Source organism: Delphinapterus leucas, chromosome 1 (assembly GCF_059928025.1).
Source record: "Delphinapterus leucas isolate spDelLeu-1000000601 "Yukka" chromosome 1, BTC_Dleu_Yukka2, whole genome shotgun sequence".
In the NCBI taxonomy this organism is placed as follows: domain Eukaryota; kingdom Metazoa; phylum Chordata; class Mammalia; order Artiodactyla; family Monodontidae; genus Delphinapterus; species Delphinapterus leucas.
The window spans coordinates 80960548-80979767 of record NC_143129.1 but is presented as its reverse complement, the minus strand read 5'-3'; the positions used below and the strand labels follow the sequence as shown (position 1 = coordinate 80979767).

Genomic DNA, 19220 nt, shown 5'->3' with positions numbered 1-19220 from the left:
ATCTTTTAATCCTGACCTGATTCATCCCTGCCCTTTAAGAAAAAAATGCTCTCACTCACAGGTTAGGGAGAAGCACCTGGTGCCACTTTTTAATGCCTCTTGTTAGTTTACTCATTAAAGATGCAGCTAAGAATAGGGGCTTGGTGGTTTTGATAAGCAAAGACACTATCAATGCTGTGTCTTTGCTTTTAGGGTCTTCTTTTTTCTGCTGTCATCCATTGTGGGGCACACAAAAAATTATGGTCCATGTTACTATAATAGAAGCTTTGGCTCCAGAACTGGTAACACATTTATAATTTTTTGCTCTTTAGAGATGAAACATTAGTTTTGGCATCATATGGTGAGTAAGGAGCTCTCAAAAAGACACCTCAACTGAACCCCAGGCTCCTCAAATGCTTTGCCTTATTCTTCCAAATTTATTCCCACACATTATTTATTCAACTCAGTATTTCCTAACTAAGTAGCCCCCATACTGTACATCCTTTGGAAGGAACCCAATAACAAGCAATTGAGTACAGTTACATGTTTAAAAGGCAAAGACAGAAATAGATACATCCAGTGTTAGAAAGAAGTTTCATAATGAATTGCTTGTATATAAGTTTCATATTTCTTAAACTACTACTTGAGTTAATTTCACTTCTATTTATTATTCATTCCTTGAATTAGTACCACTGCTCTTGGACATATTCAGAGAGTGGAGTGGTGCTATGGAAATTGTGGGAATTTGAGTTTGTATCTCCCCCTTCATAGTTACCTCCTTCTCTCTGGTAATAATAGCCACCTTGTCTATTATCCTCCTTGCAAATTAACAATGTATTGGTAGTGTTGGATCTAGGCTGTCCATAGGAGGGTGTAAACTGTCTAAAGCCACAACTTGAGGAGCTTTCATCTTGTCTATAATTGCTTCCTGTTTGCCCTTCATTACAATTTGAATGGCTACAGCCAGATTCCCTTTGACCCAGGCTCCGTCCTTGGCTTTGTTGCCTACATGTTCTTGGTTGTCCATGAATACTCTCATATCCATTCGACTTGCTACTTAATGGGCTACAACTCCTACTTCTTTCTTTCTGGCTGTACCCTGACCATTCCTGGCTGTTTCTTCTTGACTGATTGGGGGTTGAGCCTATTTGGGGTCTGCTCTACCCTTCATGAGTTCCACTTGAACTTGAGTTAGAACACTGACCAAATCCAGAACCACCTTGTTCAGAGCAAGATGAGTGGCACGAGCCAGACCCATATTGTCCAGAGCTAGAACACTGACCAGATCAAGAACCATATTGTCCAGGGCTAGATGAGTGACATAAGCCAGGCCCATATTGTTCAGAACTGGGACACTAATCAAAGCCAGATCCATGTTGACTCTGGGTAGAACACTGACCCATGGAAGATTTGTGTTGACCATGGCTAGAAGACTGACTCCATCCAGATCCAAACTGGCCGTGGCTAGAGGACTGACTTGAGCCAGAGTCACATTGGACATGGCCAGAAGACTGTCCTGATCCAGACCTCTGTGGATTATAGCTAGAAGATTGACCTAATCCAGACCCACAATGGCCATAGCTAGAAGACTGGCATGATCCAGATGTATGTTGACCACAGCTTCAAGATTGTCTTGAAGCAGAACCATGTTGTCTATAGTCAGAGGATTGACCATATCTAGATTCACGCTATCCAGAGCTTAATGATTGATCTAAGCTAGATCCGTGCTCAAAGGCAGACGATTCTCCTGAGCTAGACCCATGTTGCCCAAAGCTAGACTGACCTGATCTGGGCCCATAACAGTCATACCTAGAGGACTGACTAGAGCCAAACTTATGTTGGCTGTAGCTAGAAGATTGGCTTGCTCCAGACCTAGGTTGGCCATAGCTAGAGGACACACCTGAGCTAGACTCATATTGGCCATAGCTTGAAGACTGTCTTGAACTAGATCCATGCTGGCCACAACTAGAAGACTGACCTGAGCCAGACCTGTGTTGGCCATAGCTAGATTGACCTGATCCAGACCATTTTTGTCCAAAGCTGGAGGACTGACCTGAAGCAGAACCATATTTTCCATGCCTAGAAGATTGACCATATTCAGATTGGTATTGTCCATAGCTTGATGACTGACCTAAGCCAGATCCATGCTGACCAAAGCCAAATGACTCTCTTAAGCTAGAAACATGCTGACCAAAGCTAGAAGACTGCCCTGAGCCAGATCCATGTTGGCTGTGGCCAGAAGACTGACTTGAGCCACATTGACTTGAGCCACATTAACCATAGCTGGAAGACTGACCTAAGTTAGATCCGTGTTGGCCACGGCTTGGTGACTGTCCTGAAGTAGAACCATGTTGTTCATAGCTAGAGGACTGACCTAAGCCAGATCTATGCTGACCAAAGCCAGATGACTCTCTTGAGCTACAACAATGCTGACCAAATGTAGAAGACTGACCTGAGCCAGATATATGTCGGCTGTGGCCAGAAGACTGACTTGAGCCAGAACTGTGTCGGCTGTGACTAGAAGACTGATTTGAGCCATGTTGACTTGAGCCACATTGACCATAGCTGGAAGACTGACCTAAGTTAGATCTGTGTTGGCCACAGCTTGGTGACTGTCCTGAAGTAGAACCATGTTGTTCATAGCTGGAGGATTGACCTAAGCTAGATCTGTGCTGATTGAAGCCAGAAGACTCTCCTGAGCCAGACCTATGTTGTCTAAAGCCAGAAGACTGGCCTGATCTAGTCCTTTGTTGGCCATAGCTAGAAGTCTGACTTGATCCAGTCCTGTGTTGACCATGATTAAGAGATTGGCTTGATCTGGAACTGTGTTGGCCACAGGTGGATGACTGACCTGAGCCAGATCCATGTTGGCTACAGCTTGGTGACTGTCTTGAAGTAGAACTATGCTGTTCATAGCTAGAGGATTGACCTATGCCAGATCCATGCTGCCTAAAGCCAGAAGACTGACCTAAGCCAGATCTGTGTTGTCTGTAGCCAGAGGATTGACCTGATCCAGACCCACGTTGGATAGAGCTAGAAGACCATCCTGAGTCTGACCTGTGTTGGCCATAACTGGATACCTCACTCGAACTAGGAGTAGAACAGTATCCTTGTTCTTCACAGGTTCCTGATTGATATCCTTCATTTGATTCATGCCATCTCTGTTGAGAGGGCTGGCCTGAGCCACAGCCATGACCACAACCAGTGGGCTCATTTGAATTTGACCAGTGGTCTTGTCCTCCACAACTCCTTGAGATGACTCCACGATGCTGCTTACTAAGTGACTGGCATGATTTTTTCTGATGTTGTCTCTTCCCTAAAGATTCATTTGAGTCAGACCAGTGTTGGCCAGAACTGGAAGACTGATCCTCTGTGTGGCACACATGCCCTTGTTCTCCATAAGTACCTGACTGATTTGCTGAGTTTGATCTTGTGCTACAGTTCCTTGAATGAGTATAACCAGCTTATTCACTCCTAGACCTTTTGTGCTGATGAGAACCATGCTTATTATTCTTGAAGTAGCCTGAACTTGACTCTCTCTTTCTTTCCCCAGAGCTTTGCCTGTGCCCAGAACTAGATAAGCCTCCTTGATGCCCAGTTCTTCTGGAGCTGGACCCAGACCGGTGTTTAATGCTGCCCCTGGAGCCTCTGGAGTAAGAATCATGTTTTCCTTCACTCCAACTTGAATGACTAGAAGACAGTTCTTGCCCTTCATCCTCCTTTTCTGTTTCACTCTGTTCCTCTTGGTGCTGGTGACTGTGATCTTTTTGCTTTGACCCTGAAGCTTGGCAGTAGTCTTTGCCGACGATTTTTACAAGCCTGAGCCAGCTTGAACATCATCAGAGGGTACTCAGTAAATTCGATCTTCTTGTTATGGTCTCAATCCAGATTTTGCATGATGGTATCTACAGTGTCTGGGTCATCTGGATTCTGTATAGGAACAAGGTACAAAAGGAAGCTCTGTGAGTATGCAGCACACACTGAGCTAACCAGTTGAAGGAAGGCTGTAGAAATATGAATGTTTAGCTTACTTAGGTGGAGCTCAGCCTCATAGTCCTTTAGGCTGGACTGCCCTATCTCATGCAGAAAGAGAAAAAGGAATATGCAATGAATAGCTAGAAGAGGGTGCAACTGGAAGATGACAGGGAACAGGGAATTGATTATTTTTTAAGGAATGGGTCAAATATATATGACTAGCTAATTTATAAACAATAATTTTGGATAACTGCTTTAATTCTATATGGCTTTTCTTTATTTGTCCAGCTTTTAATTAATTAACTACTTAATTAATTAACTCAACAACAAACATTTATTGTGCACCTACTATCTGCCTAGCATTGAGTGAGGTTCAGGGATAAAGCAGTGAACAAGTTTGGTTCCTGACAAAATGGAACTTAACGTTTACTGGGCAAGACACACAAACTTAAAAGTTCCATGTATGGTGATAATTTCATGTGAAACATTATACCAGAGGACAACCACTGGGGGTTCAAGGATGGTTAATGAGAGGAAGTGGTGTGTTTTGAATGATGGGTTGGAATTAGCCAAATAAAGGGGTATGGAGAGAGCATGAGGGGCAAAAGATTGTTGCAGGCAGAGGGAACAATATGAACAGAGAGCCGGAGGTGAGAGGAAGCATGGCTCATACAAGGAACTGAGAGATTCAGGATTGCTAAATATAGAGTCTAACAGTCAAGAGATATGGCTAGAAAGATAAATAGGGATGAGACCATGCCTTTTTTTTTTTAAACGATTTTTAAAAAACTTAAATTATTTTATTTATTTATTTTTGGCTGTGTTGGGTCTTCATTGCTGTGTGTGGCCTTTCTCTAGTTGTGGCGAGCGGGGGGCTACTCTTCGTTGCGATGCACGGGCTTCTCATTGCGCTGGCTTCTCTTGTTGCAGAGCATGGGCTCTAGGTGTGCGGGCTTCAGTAGTTGCAGCACGCGGGTTCAGTAGTTTTGGCTCACAGGGTCTAGAGCGCAGGCTCAGTAGTTGTGGTGCACAGGCTTAGTTGTTCCGCGGCATGTGGGATCTTCCTGGACCAGTGCTCGAACCGGTGTCCCCTGCATCGGCAGGCGGATTCTTCACCACTGCGCCACCAGGGAAGCCCCAGAACATACCTTTTGAGTTGTGTTAAGGAACTTGAAGTTTAAGAGCTGGGAACTGTTGAAGGATTTTGAGTTGAGTTGTGGAATGATTAGATTTGCATATAATGTTGAGATTGGAAGTGGAAGGTGGCCTGACCCAAAGACTAGCAATAGTGATGGAGAGAAATGGGCTGTTTTGAGAGACTGTTGGTGAATTTGATAGAAGTTGCAGGGTGGAGGATCCTGCTGAGAGAGGAAATCAAGAATGGCACCAGATTATGCCTTGGTCGGAAGAGGAGGAGGCTTATTTAAAGGGGAAGATGATGAGTTTCGCATCCGACGCTGAAGTTAAGGCAGCCATAGAAACCCAAATAAAACTATTCAGTACACAGCTTGATTTAATGAACTGAAGATCAAGCGCTAGATCTAAGCTTATGAATATTTATTTCCTGAGCTAACATTTTAGGGTGGTAGTCACTCTGTTTTATGATTTAGGAGTAAGATGCTAATTTCCTGAACTCAGAGGTCTTATAGTGCCAGAATCTCAGTAATGGACAGTGGTCAGGATGTTCTGGGTCGAAGAAAGACAAAGGGAAGAAGATGCATTTCATCTATTTTGCAGTTTTTCTGAGAAGCAGCTCATTTTCTTTCCAGAAGAATTACTCACATAGGACATTATTTAATCTGTGGATTTTCCCCTGTTGTTTAGTAGGATCACTTCCCTTGGTCATGTTATGGAAACATTATGGGTCAACTTTTTTTTTTTTTTTTTGTGGTACGCGGGCCTCTCACTGTTGTGGCCTCTCCCATTGCGGAGCACAGGCTCCGGACGCGCAGGATCAGCGGCCATGGCTCACGGGCCCAGCCGCTCCGCGGCATGTGGGATCTTCCCGGACCGGGGCACGAACCCGCGTCCCCTGCATCGGCAGGTGGACTCTCAACCACTGCACCACCAGGGAAGCCCATGGGTCAACTTTTGACTTTATTTCAAGCCTTTTTTTAAACACTGTTCTCTACAACCAAGTAGGGAAAGTTCTCCAGGAATTTGACGTATGTGACAAAAAGGTAGAAAGAGGTGACGAAAAGAATTGCAGCTGTCTTCGGTCTAGACATGGAGTTCTTACCTTCAGAATTTGATCAAACTCATTTTCCAAAAGTTCTTTCAGTTCTGCCTTGTTCAACATGTCACACTCCCCATCCTGGGTGGCATATTGGTAGAAAAGATTGATAATAGTGACAGTGCTTTGTAGGAGTTTAGGCATCTTTCGGTAAATTCAGTTAACCTAGAGGGGAAAAAAGGACAGAGACCCACCTATTATTATTCTTTTTTCTTGCTTAAATAGATAAATAGTTTGAGTCATTTGTAATAATTGTTCAGCATTAATTAGCCATGATTAATTTCATTCTGTTGTAATCAAGAACCAATCCAGAGTTGAATGAGTTGTTCAAGCCATGTAGCAAGAAAGTGATGTTATTTGGAACAGAATCTATTGATATATCTCTTCTTTCCATTCCTGAATGAATGGAGCAACAATGACTTTCTGTTCTGGGCTCCCTGCCTCTACCAGGGATAATTTTCATAGCTTTGTTTGGGAGCTGTAGGAATCCTGAGTGCGCCGATCCATCCACTTCCTCAGTTTCGCTCTAGGTCCCAACCCTCAAACTAGGGAGGGACAGGTCTGTTCACATGCATGCCTGACTCCAGCTGGGGGGCACCAGGGCTCACCTGGATGCTCAAGACTGTGGGCCAGAGAAAGTAGACAAAGTGGGCAAAGTCAGCCATAGGCCTATGTGATATGGAGCCAGGGACAGCTGCTATGAGGCTCAGCTTCTGTTTTCATTCTTTTTTTTTTTTTTTCTGCGGTATGCGGACCTCTCACTGCTGTGGCCTCTCCCGTTGCAGAGCACAGGCCCCGGACGCACAGGCTCAGTGGCCACGGCTCACGGGCCCAGCCGCTCCGCGGCATGTGGGATCTTCCTGGACTGGGACACGAACCCGCTTCCCCTGCATCGGCAGGTGGACTCTCAACCACTGCGCCACCAGGGAAGCCCTCTTTCATTCTTTAAGCAGGGACTGACCCTCAGGCTTTACTGATTACACATCAAAGAGAAAAGGCTCAGGGTAAAGGAGGCAACCTGCCTGATGGATAATTTGAGCCTTGTGATCTTTAAGGAAATGACTCCAAAGAAAGGAGTTACTACCACTCCCGACTATCTCTTCATTTTCCTTCTCAGTAAAGCTAAACTTATACCAAAGTTCCCCAAAGTATGTATGTTACAAAGGAGCCTGGTGCCCAGAGCCTCTTTGCCTTAGAGCACATCTTGGATTCTCATAATTTATAACCCTAAGTACTCCTGTTCACTTAAATGGTTCAGCAGAGGAACAAGTAGGATGGAGATTGAAGCAGCTGACAGGGTGCTGCTAGTTGGGGATAGTGGCCTTTTTATAGAACAAATAGTAGTCCATCTTAGGGAGGAGCTGCTCTCTTTGAGATGTCCTAATTCACTTCCAAACAAGCCCAGATCCACCTACATTTCCACCTCCCAGGTGTTTACCTTCTCGTTTCCTTACCTGTTCACCTGAGATTGCGTTAGCAGTTCCCAAATCTGGGCTAGTATCAACCCCACCTGCCAGAGTCTCTGGACACTGCAATGAAAGACCTCTGTGCTGTTCAACAAGGTGTCTAGCATAATGCATTGATAACAAATTATGTGGATTTTAATTGAAGTTGAATGGAGTGTGTGCAGGGACATCACGGACCAGATGTCAATGAATCATGGAATCTGATGTTTAGGAGCCGTGAAGATCATCTAGTCAAACTCTCTTTTTTAAACTTAATTTTCCTATACAGGACTCCAGCCAAGGTGTCACTCATGATATTATTGCCTCTTGGAACGGATAATGGCTGCAGAGGTCCTCTTGTTTCTTTACCTAAGTCTATTTATGAGACCTTAGTGACCATTCATCAATGTTGCTTTCACTCAACCACTATCTAACATTGGGAAGAAATCCATGCTCTTTAGCATGGTATCCAAGGTTCCTCATGATCTGTGCTGTGGCCTCTCTACAGCCACATCTCCTCACTCCCTATCCTTCTTTGTGCTCCACTGGTAATTAACTTCATAAACCTTCCTGAAGATACCATACTATTTTACATATTTTTCTGGAATATTTTTCGTCATTATCTTCCTGACAAACTCGTACTATTCATTTTTCAAACTCACCTTTCATATTCTGTAGGAAATCTTTCCTGAATTACTTGAGAGAGAGTTATAATTATGTCCCTATTCATAATTTTATTTTAATATCAATCACACACTATTATAGTCTTTTAAAATTGTCTATGTAATTAATATTTAATATAAAAAATTAGAAAATGTAGATAGAGAAAAGTTAATGAAAGTACATGTAATCCTACTGCCCAGAAATAGTTACTGTTAATTGTTTGGTGTATATCCTTTACACACACACACACACACACACACAAACACACACACAGACACCCAAATGTATTTGGCTATGTGCCTATGTCACTTCTAGATTATTAGCTCCTTAGAATAGAGAACAGGCCTTATATAATCCCTATGTCACTTGGAGACACAGCACATTGCATGGCACATAAAGGTCCCCAATAAACGTTTGCCAAATTGAATCGAAATGAAAGAGGAGTAAGGGTCATGTAAGGGTGTAAGTGCATGACTACAGCACTGACCACCTCTGTTTTTTCACAGGATTAGGATCTGCCCTTTCTCTTCCCGTGTTCAGCTCAGAGGACATGATTTCACCTGGATATAAACTGAATCTTATATTAAGAATCGTCCCTGAGGACCTTGCTGTACACTCCATCTGTTGTGAATATGTAACACAACTCTCACTGAAGCTGGGTGAAGTGACATAGACTTACAACTTGTGCAATATGATCATCAGGGTTTGGGAAGGGGTTGTAGCAACTATGGGGAAATGATAAATTATATGATTCCAAATTTTACCATTATTAGGCTACATGTTTTCTTCTCAGTGTTACTCAGAGGGCTGCAGAGTCAGTATCCATTCTGTGGCCACGTTTCCTCTGGATGCGTGATTTGGGCCTGGCTGTCATGCTTCATCAGAGGTGTGACTGAGACTGTGGGATTGCAGTGGGGGTGGAATTTGCTGAGTGAGGGCTAATTTCCTGCAGGAGCTGGCTGTCACCACAGAGGGAAGAAAGGGTTGTGGGTAAAACATGTTTTTGGGGCCAGTGCTCTCCTACAGGAGGGGTTGGCGAACATTTCTGTAAAGGATCAGGTAGTAAATACTATAGGCTTGTAGCCCAGATGGGCTTTGTTGCAACTACTCAACCCTGCTCTTGCAGCATGAAAGCGTCCATAAATGATGTGTAAACAAATGAGCACGACTGTGTTTCGATAAAACCTGTTGATCGACCTGACCCTTAAATTTCATAATTTCACATGTAACAAGTTTTTTTCAACCCTTAAAAATGTAGAAAGCATTCTTAGCTTAGGGGCCATTTTTAGCAGATTGGTGATGCCCTAGATATGGCCTCTGGGCTGTAGTTTGCCACCCTGCTGGCCCTCTTCTATATTTGCTTGTCAGGAAGATTCACAGGAGAGGAGAATCTAGAGGGAAGAGAAGGGCTGGGAAGTGTGGACATCAGAAGCTCTAATTCTTGTGAGAGAGAAAAGCATGCATGTCTGTGAACGCTGGTGTATGTGAGGTGGTAGGAAAGGGAACAAGCGACCATGAAAGGGAGGTAAATTTTGACTTGATGTAACGAAGAAACTTTTAATATCTCTGTTGGCTGAAAATGCAATGAGGTCTTTGCAAAGTAATTGTATTTATCGTCAGGGGCATTAAAGGAACTTTCATGTATCGTGTAAGCAGTTTTAATCCTTTCAGTGCTTTATTTTCTGATTATCCTGCAAAATCAACAATCAGAGTTTGATGAGCTTTGTTTCTCGGTTTGTGTCATGAAAACAACAGGCATGTTGAATGTGCCTTTTGGCCTCTTGTCTCCCCTTTGAGAATTATTAATGTAAGAGTCAGACTAGATTATCAGAGAAGTCTTTTCTCAAACTGAGATTCATGATTTTACCAGAGTACGTGCCCCACATTAACAGAGTGGGCATGAAGTCTGCACCCCCCACCTTCCGCCATTAGTTTAGTTAGTGGTTTTTCCCCTTGAAGGCGACAGGGTTCAGGAGAAGAGATTTCTTCAGGTATGTGACATGTTCTAGGATTTTCAGTGCCTTATGTGTTGGCAGAAGAAAGGAAATTACGTTCCCCTTTATGCCAAGCACAGTGCTCTGTGCCCTTCTGTACATCATTCTGTTAATCCTCACAACAACCATATGATGTAGGAATTATTACCTCTATTTTGCAGATGAAAAACCAAGGCTCAGAGAAAATACAAAACTTGTTTCAAGTCAGTTATTAAGTGGAGAAAAAGATTCAAACTCAAATCTGTTTCTTCCTAAGCATAGCCAGGGAATGGGGGACTATTCCTGTCTTGGAAGGGTTTGGGGGACAATTCTTAAGGAATCTAATTTTGACTTAAAAAAAAACCAACCAACAAACAAATAAGATTGGTGAGGATAAACAGTGAAGCTTTCTTCCCACCTCTGTTCAGTCACATTTTCACTCTTGTCTGGAAGGCACTGTTCCTATAGCACCATCTGCTGGGTCTTAGGGAAATGCTAGGGAAAGTCTCCCTCTTGTCCTTTCTGTCTTTTACCCTCAACTCCCTGTGCAGTTTCTGAGAGTTGTTTGTACCTTAGTGCCTATGAATGAGGAGACGGTAAAAAGCAGGGACATAACAGAGAGTGTTGATGGTCATGATTTGGGGGTAAATGGAATCAAAAAGAAGTCAGCTATAATATAAAACTGGCCAAGAGGTGTTTCCCCCACCATATCTTTCTCCCCATGTACAGGGGTCATTTTTTCTCTTATCTCAAAAGAATCAAAAATGGATCTGATGTAATTTTATACCTTAACATGTGTTATCTGGGAGGTGGGCCAGGCACGTTGATGTATCTTTCAGCTCCAGACCTAGGCCCTGGAATAACTCTGCTTGAGGATTTGCCTTCCTATTCAGTTGTTTCTCTCTCTCTCATGTTAGTATTCTCCCTTTTCTCCTTCAAGTTCTCAAAAACACCCAGATGCTGGGAATCCAGAGCTCATTCTTACTTGTATCCTCTTATTTTTTCTGTCAATATCTTTCACTAGTGTGTTTCCATCTCCTTAACTTGCTGTTTATTCTCTTATTGGCATGGCCATTTATAGCCTGTATCCCTTTGTTCCTACCTACTTGAGGCTTTCTGCATGTAGACCTGGTCTCTCAAAGTGGGCAGATGGAGAAAGTGTTTGGGAGTGCTCCTTAGGGATCCTCCAGATGTTACAGAGGTGGCATAAAAGACCTGCTAGCATGGGAGACATCAGAGGGGATGTCTGAGCTTTAAGTATGGGAGGGGAAAAAGCGAGACCTATAGACCTTGGTTGACGGGAGTCAGATCCAGAACCTTTGCCTTTTAGTGTGTGTGTTTTTTGGGGTGGGGGTAAGGGAGCGGGTAGGGGGAGGGGCAGGGAGAGAGGGAGAGGGACAGGGAGGGGAGAGGGAATGTAGTGAATGTAATGAGTGTGAAGCTAATTGGGCCTCAGTTTCCTCTCTGACCTTTTCTCCTCCTACTTTCCCTCTCCTCATAGACTCTGCTGAAGCCATGCTGCTTCCTTGCTGTTCTCCAAAACCTTCAGGCACACTCTTCCCTTAGGAATTTTATTTCAAGAACGTCTTCCCTCAGATATCCATTTGGTTTAATCCTTTATCTCCTTCAAGTCTTTGCTGATATATTACCATCTCACAAGGCCTCCCTGCCTTTTCTATGTAATACATACATCTAACATACTAGAGTATTGTTGGCTTATGCAGGGTTTTGAGCAGAGGAGAGACATGATCTGACTCACTTCTATGTTGATACTAGACCATAGGGAGATGAGGTAGAATAAGGAAGATCAGTCAGTTGAGAGATGAGGGAATGGAAGTAACCAAGGCTTCTGGCTTGTCTGATTATGTTGTTATCATACACACTGAGAAAAGCAATACGTCTTAGAGGGAGGGCTTGAGATGGGGGAAGGATGATGACTTGTCATCTAAGTTATCACCATCATCTAATTCTTTCCACCTCTTCATAACTCACTTTTTAAAAGAGCAGTGAGCACTCCCTGTCTCTGACTCCCTTATCTTCCATTTGCTCATCAGCCCTTTACAACCTGAGTTTCACGCCCTCTTTCAGGCTTGTTTGAGGGCTCGTCTTCCATGGTTGTGCTTAAATGCTTCTGTTCTGCAAAGCATCCTTAGTTCTCTGCCTGTTTGGGTCAGTTTTTACCATTTTTATAGTAAGATAATGGAGAAGGGAAGAGGCAAGACATAGTGTTTATACTTTTATATTGGCAATTTTTATGCAGTAGATAGTCTGAAACCAAAGACTTGAAAGCTCTGTCTATAAACTCAAGGTATGGCCATCACAGTAATCTGATGATGCTGTAAGACCTAATATGTCACTTTTGAGTCACATGCAATATCAAACGTGGCAGAAACTTCAAAACTTAAGTGCTCGTATTTAACTCTTATTGAACCCTACGCAGCAAAATTTTTTGTGTTATATTATTACATTTAAACTTATATCACTAACATATAGCTGAGGGGGAGGAGTATACACTATTCTTTAAAGGAAGATTAACAGGAAGTATAATGATTAAAGTAGAATTACATTTTTAATGAAAATAAGAGAGACAGATAACTGTCTTTAAAAAGCAGTTTTTCACTACAGATTCCTGTGCTTTATGTATTTTTCTCGTGTCTTTGGTGTTTCACTTATGGTAATTGTCCCTTTGCTCATGGATGTATTTATAGAGTGGAGTGTTGCTACAAAAAGTAGTAAAAACTTGGTTTTCGCTTGCTTCCATTGTTACTTGTTGTCTCAGAACTGCCATCTTGATAAATATCCTCATCCTGGCTGTACCTTCCACTGTCCCATAGCTGAGTATGGCTAGATTCCTTTTTATACCTTCCATTGAACCCTTTGGTTTTGGTACTGAATGTACAGCAATAGTTGCATTCTCCTATTTTTGGGGGGGAGGTGGGGCTTTGCTGTCACCAGATTTGTAAGAACTGGAGATGTGATTTTCACTTTGGGGAACTTGATTGTCCTTGTTCATACCACGATTGCCTGGATGTATCACTAGATTGGACATTATTATCCTGCTTTCCATTTGTACTGGACTCAAAATGATTGTAGATGTAACTTGCTTGGGTGGGTATTATTGCACTCCTGTCTTCCAGTATTGTTGAGTTGAATCCTGGTCTTTCATGGCCGGAAGTCATCTGTCCACTAGTAGATGATGATTTTCTGTTTGATTATCCTGACTGAACTTCAGAGTTACTAGAATGTCTATTGTTAGCTGCCTGTTTTCTAGTTGAAGTGAATTACGGACAGTAGGGGAATTAGTTAGAAAATGACTAGATTCTAATTGTCTAAGGTCATTCAGGGGACATGCTATAAGCAGTTGATGGTCTTACACCTCTGATAGATTCAGACTGATCATCGGTATCAAATGAAGTTTATAACTTATTCTTGAGTATCCAAAATTAAATCCTTGCCTTTCTATCTTACCTGTTGATCTGGACTCTGAATGATCAGAAGCAGATCCTGACTGATCAAGCCTAGGCTTGTTTGTACTTTTATTCCCAGATTTCAGTGGACTGGAATCAAAGCTAAATGTTCTGTTCTGCTGTTTTCAGACCATCCATAGTCATATTCAGCACTTCCATAGCTGCCACGTTTGCAATTATAACCCAAATCCTTGCCTTTGTCTCTACTAATGACTGTCTGAATATGATTAGACCCAAACTGACCTTGGGTTTGATGTGTCTGGCTTCTGAGTGTGCTATCTCTTGCCTGATTATGACCATGACTTTTTCCTGGAAAGAATTTGTTGTATACATTATTCTTTTGGTATTGGATTCTGACTGCTCATGGGTAGTTGGCTAGACTCTGAATTTCTAACTTGGTCTTCAGAAATGTTCATGAATGGGTCTTTTGGGGGGCTTATTTTTGGGGGCTCTGATTGTCCATGGGTTTATGTTGACTCTCTATTTGGGTCTCCTTCACCACCACTAAACTGACAATAATTGTATGCTCATTTTCTAGTTTTACTAGGGTCAGATTGTATGGATGAAGTTTGTAGGCTGACCCTGAGTGTCAAGCTATTTTCTGATTGTTGATAGCTGGATACATGTCCTTCTGTTGTATCCTCAGATCTCTCTCATGGGTGGACCCAGACTGTCCATTGGTGGATATCTGGGCATGAGGAGATTGTGAATATCTAGTGCAGTCTCCTGTGTGCTCCTAGTTAGAGGCTTATCTGCTTGCTGGGCTGAATCTTGACTGTCCCTGGGTGGCTTTCTGGCTCTTTTGAGATTCTGACTGTATGGACCTATCTCTTTGTCCTCCTGAATGCTATTTCACATGTCTACATCCAGACTGTCCGTGAGTTGATGCTGATGCTCTCTCTGAATCTCCTGATTGCCCTTCACCATCACTGGCCTGACCGTAACTGGATCCTTGATGTCTGCTTATTCCAGATCCAGTCTGTGTAGATGATGATTGCCTGTGGGATGACCCAGATTGTCCATAAAAGCCCTATATCTTTCTCTTGTGTTAGACTCTAATTCTGCATGGGTAGACCTAGCTTGCCTCTGAATAAATGTCCATTTTTGATAGAACCCTGGCCTATCTCCAGATTTCCCATGGCTAGAGTAATTTATTCCTCATGTGCTACTAGATCCATACTCAGACTCATCATGGGAAGGTGAAGACTGTTGTTTCCTGTCTTCTGATTGTCCTTCAATATACTGGACTGACTATAACTGGATCCCCCTTCTCTGCTGATACTATAACCAGACTTTGTAAATGATTGTGTGTGGGTAGATCCTGAGTGTCCACAGCTATCTCTTGATTGTCCATAACTACCTTATATGCTTTTGGTGCTAGATCTGGGCTGTTCATGAGTAGGTCCAGACTGTCTTCCAGTGTGTGTCTGTCCTTGTGAGACTCTGAGTGTATAAACCCGTCTTCTGACTTCCTGTTTCTCAATTGTCCATAATCATCCTCAGACCGTGCATGGACTAATGTTGACTTTCTATGTGAGTCTCCTGATTGTGTTATCAACTATAACTGGATCCTCAATGTCTGCGTATACTTGATTTAGACCTCGTATTTTCAGATTGTCTGTAAGCAGAACTGGAGTATTCAGAGCTATCTCCTGATTTTCCATAGCCAAATACTGTACATACTTCCTGTTATAGTGGACTCAGATTCTCTTTGGGTAGACCCAGAATGTCCATGAATTGCTGTCTGGCCATGTTGACATTCCGAATGTCTAGAGTTGTCTTCTAATTCTCCTTGGTAGAGCCTTGTCTTCCTCTTGTGCGAGACCAAGATTGCTTATGACTACACTCAGACTGACCATGAGTGGAAGCTGTCTATTCAATCTCCTGATTGCCTTTTACTATCACTAGATTGATTATAACTGATGTCTGTTTCCTGCTTACAGTGGTAGAGGCTGTGTGGATGTAGACCCTGAATGTCCACTGCCATCTCCTTTCTATGGCTAGATACTTGTCTCTTTTTTATGCTGGACCTAAACTTTTCATGGATTAATCCTCACTCTTTATCTGAGCCTCTTCATAACTAGACCCAACTGTTCATGAATTTTTATGTGGCCATGATGGGACACTGATTTTCCAAAGCTCTCATGTCTGTTAGTGGTTGGCTGTTTGTCTCTTTCCAGAATTGGATCCTGAGATTTCATTTGTAGATTCAGAGTGACCATTAGTGGATGTCTGGCTCTGACAAGCCCTAGAGTTCATAGGGTTTCTAGAGCTATCTTTTCAGTTTCTAAGACTCAATCCTTGTTTTTCTCTTGTGTTAGAGCCCAACTATCTTTGTCTGTACTCAGACTGCCAGTGGGTTTATTGTGATTCTTTCTCTGTATCTCCAGATTGTATTTCATCATTACTGGCCTGGGTATAACTGTGTCTCTTGATGTCTGCATCACTGTTAATGTCTGTAGAATATTAATGGTGCTTGTCTGTGAGTTGACCCTGAAGTTCCAGTGCTGCCTTTTGATTGTCCATAGGTGGATCCATTTCTTTCTCATGTGTTGAACACAGATTCTTCATTGGAAGACCCAGATTGAGTGGATACCCATCTTTGATGAGTCCCTGGCCTATCTTTTAAGTGTCCGTGGCTGGAGCCATTTCTTTTTCTTGTGCTAGATCCAGACTGCCCATGCCTATATTCAGGTGGACTGTGGGAAGAGAGTGACTGTCTATCCAGTCACCTAACTGTCCTTCATTACCACTGGACTGAGTAAAGTTATATCTCTACTGTTTGTACTGAATCTAGACTGCAGAGGTGATGATTGTCTGTGAGAAGTATTTGGAGCTTTCTCCTAAATGACTGTAGCTGGATCCATGTCTTCTTGTGTTGGGCCCAGATTCTACGTGTGTAGATCCAGACTGTCCATGGGTAGATGTTGGTCCTGAGAGTCTAGCATGAGGCTAGAGCCTTGTTTTCCTATTTTGTCAGATTTTGATTGTTTATGGCCACACCCAGACTGTTCATGGGTTGATGCTAAGTTTTCTGATTGTCTTTCACTATCACTGGATTGACTATACTAGGCACCGTTGTCTATTTATACTGATTCCAGACTCTATATATAATGATTTGCTATGAGATGATGCTGAATGTCTGGAACTCTTTCCTGACTGTCCATGATTGGATGCATGTCCTCTTATACTTGACCCATATTTTCTTGCATAGAACCAAACTATCCAAGACTGAGTATTTGGCCCTGCTGAGATCCTGACTGTCTAGAGTTGCTTCCTCTTTGACCATGATGAGAGTTTTGTTTTCCTCTGTGCTGGATCCATATTGCCTATTGCCATACTAAAACTGATCATGGGGGAACACTGACTATTCTTCTGCATCTTCTGATTGTCCCTTACTATCACTGGACTGACGATAAGCTGTCTCACTGACATACTGATGGCAGGCCAAACGACTAGGTTGAGACAACCTAGTAGATGTGTAGCTGTATAAGGAAAAAAGCCAAGGATAGAACTGTGGAGACCTTCAACCTTTAGAGGTCAAGCAGAGCCAGCCAAGCAGACCCAAAAATAGTGACAGTGAGGTAGGAGGAGTCCATGAGAACATGGTGTCATGGGAGCCAGGAGGAATCAGGAGGGACAGGTCAACTGTGCTAAATGCTGCTAAGGTATCAAGCAGTAAAAATGAACACTCAGTTTGGCACATGGATGTTATCCAGCTGCCTTTTTGAATTTCCAGGTGTTTGTAGGCATTGAAACTTAACATGACCAAAATAAATGGAACCAGAAAAGGCACCATCATCTGTCAGCTTGGTCAGACTAAATTGTTAGAAGTCATCCTTCATTCCTGTTTTCCTCATCTTTAATGTACATCAACAAGTCCCATTGACTTTCCCTTCAAAATATCCTCCATTCATCTCCTTTTTTCCATCTTTACTGTCACCAACCTAGTCCCAGCCACCATCATTTCAACTATATTGTGCAATTAGTCTCCCTCTTCCTTTTTGCTTTATTCCACGATCTACTATCAATACAGTAATAGACTGAAGTTTAAAAAATATAAATCAAAATGTTACTTTCTTGTTTAAAGCACTCCAAGAGCTTTTCATCATACTTAGTTGACAACTTCTTACCACTACTCACTTTGTGATTGGACCCCCATCTGCCTCTGTGGTCTCATTTCATACCTCTATTCTCCCTTTTTTCACCATGCTGAAGACACACTGAGTTCTCAGCTCAGAAGAATATCGTGTCTTTTTCAGCCTGTACCTTCCAGAAAACCTTGTTCTCTGACTTGGTTATTGATTCTTTGTTCTCCACATAGCTGACTTCTGTTTGTAATTCTGGTCTGTGCTCAGATGATGCCTCCTCAGAGTAACTCTCCTTCCTGCTAGATACTCTGACACATTTATTTCTTTACAGCATCTATTACCATTTGAAATTTGTGTAGTGCCTATCTCCCCCAACAGAATAAGCTCTTTGAGAGAGTGTTTTATCTGTTTTGCCATCTGCATTAAACCCAAAACCTAGAATAGATTCTGGCTTAGAGTAGGCACTTAGTAATATCTGTTGCATGATTGTACAAATGAAGATTAACAAATTAATTGAACAAATTAATCTGTGTAGGGTCTCCTTCCTTCATTTATCCTTAGCACACTGTTCATACTGTGTCCTTTTCGTTCTACACATATCATGTAATATACTAAATTATAGTTAGCATTTTACGGGATTGTCTCATGTGGTAAGTGATCTTTGTGAGGCTAGTTTACGGATTTTTGTATCTCCACAGCTTATTCATCTTTGTATCTCCAACATATATGAAAGCACCTGTTCAATGGTAGAACTGAATAAATATTACCTGAAAAAATGGAATCATTGAATTAGGATTAGATGAATCATTGGATTAGAATTTAGCTATCGTTAATCTAGATAATAGAGAGGCTATGGGATTGGTCTCCTAAGATCAGCTTCTATCTCACTGAAGACTTGTCTAAATTATCATATATCCCAAAGGTTGTAGGAGGACACAAGAATTCCCTGCATCTTTAGATTCAACAGTGCAGGAGGCAGCAAGAGCTGTATGACATTTAGATAAAGCTCTCTGAAAATAGTAGAGACTATCAATAATGCTGACCCTCTCATGGCCTCCCATGTCTTAGGGCTGTACAGTGCAGCACTGCAAAGAGAGTACTGAGTAATCTCAGAAAAGGTACATTTCTGTCCTTAGTTTCCTCTCTATATGGAATCTTATGATAACAGGGAACATAAAATAAAGAAAAAAAGCTAAGCTCCCAGTGGTATTATGCCTTAGAGCACATTCCTAGATTTCCATCTTGGGTAATACTAAGTAGGAATAGTTGGATAGATTTTTTTCTTACGTAGTTTGCCAAAAGTACAAGTTAGGGTGTGGACTGAAGGAGCTGGCAGGGTGCCGAACGAAGGTCAGGAGAGTGGCCGTTTTATAGCAACGAAAGCTTCATTCTCA

The 19220-nt window shown here is 42.3% G+C and overlaps 1 protein-coding gene across 1 annotated transcript; it reads right to left on the bottom strand.

Annotated features, from left to right (window-relative positions):
- Positions 1–1048: 1048 nt before the first annotated feature.
- HRNR (hornerin) lies at positions 1049–6331 on the bottom strand. Its single transcript, XM_089907914.1, has 3 exons — positions 6194–6331; positions 3970–3983; positions 1049–3423 (listed from the first exon to the last, which is right to left on the bottom strand). The coding sequence occupies exons 1-3, from the start codon at positions 6329–6331 to the stop codon at positions 2253–2255; spliced, it is 1323 nt and encodes a 440-aa protein (XP_089764040.1). The 3' UTR covers positions 1049–2252.
- Positions 6332–19220: the final 12889 nt, after the last annotated feature.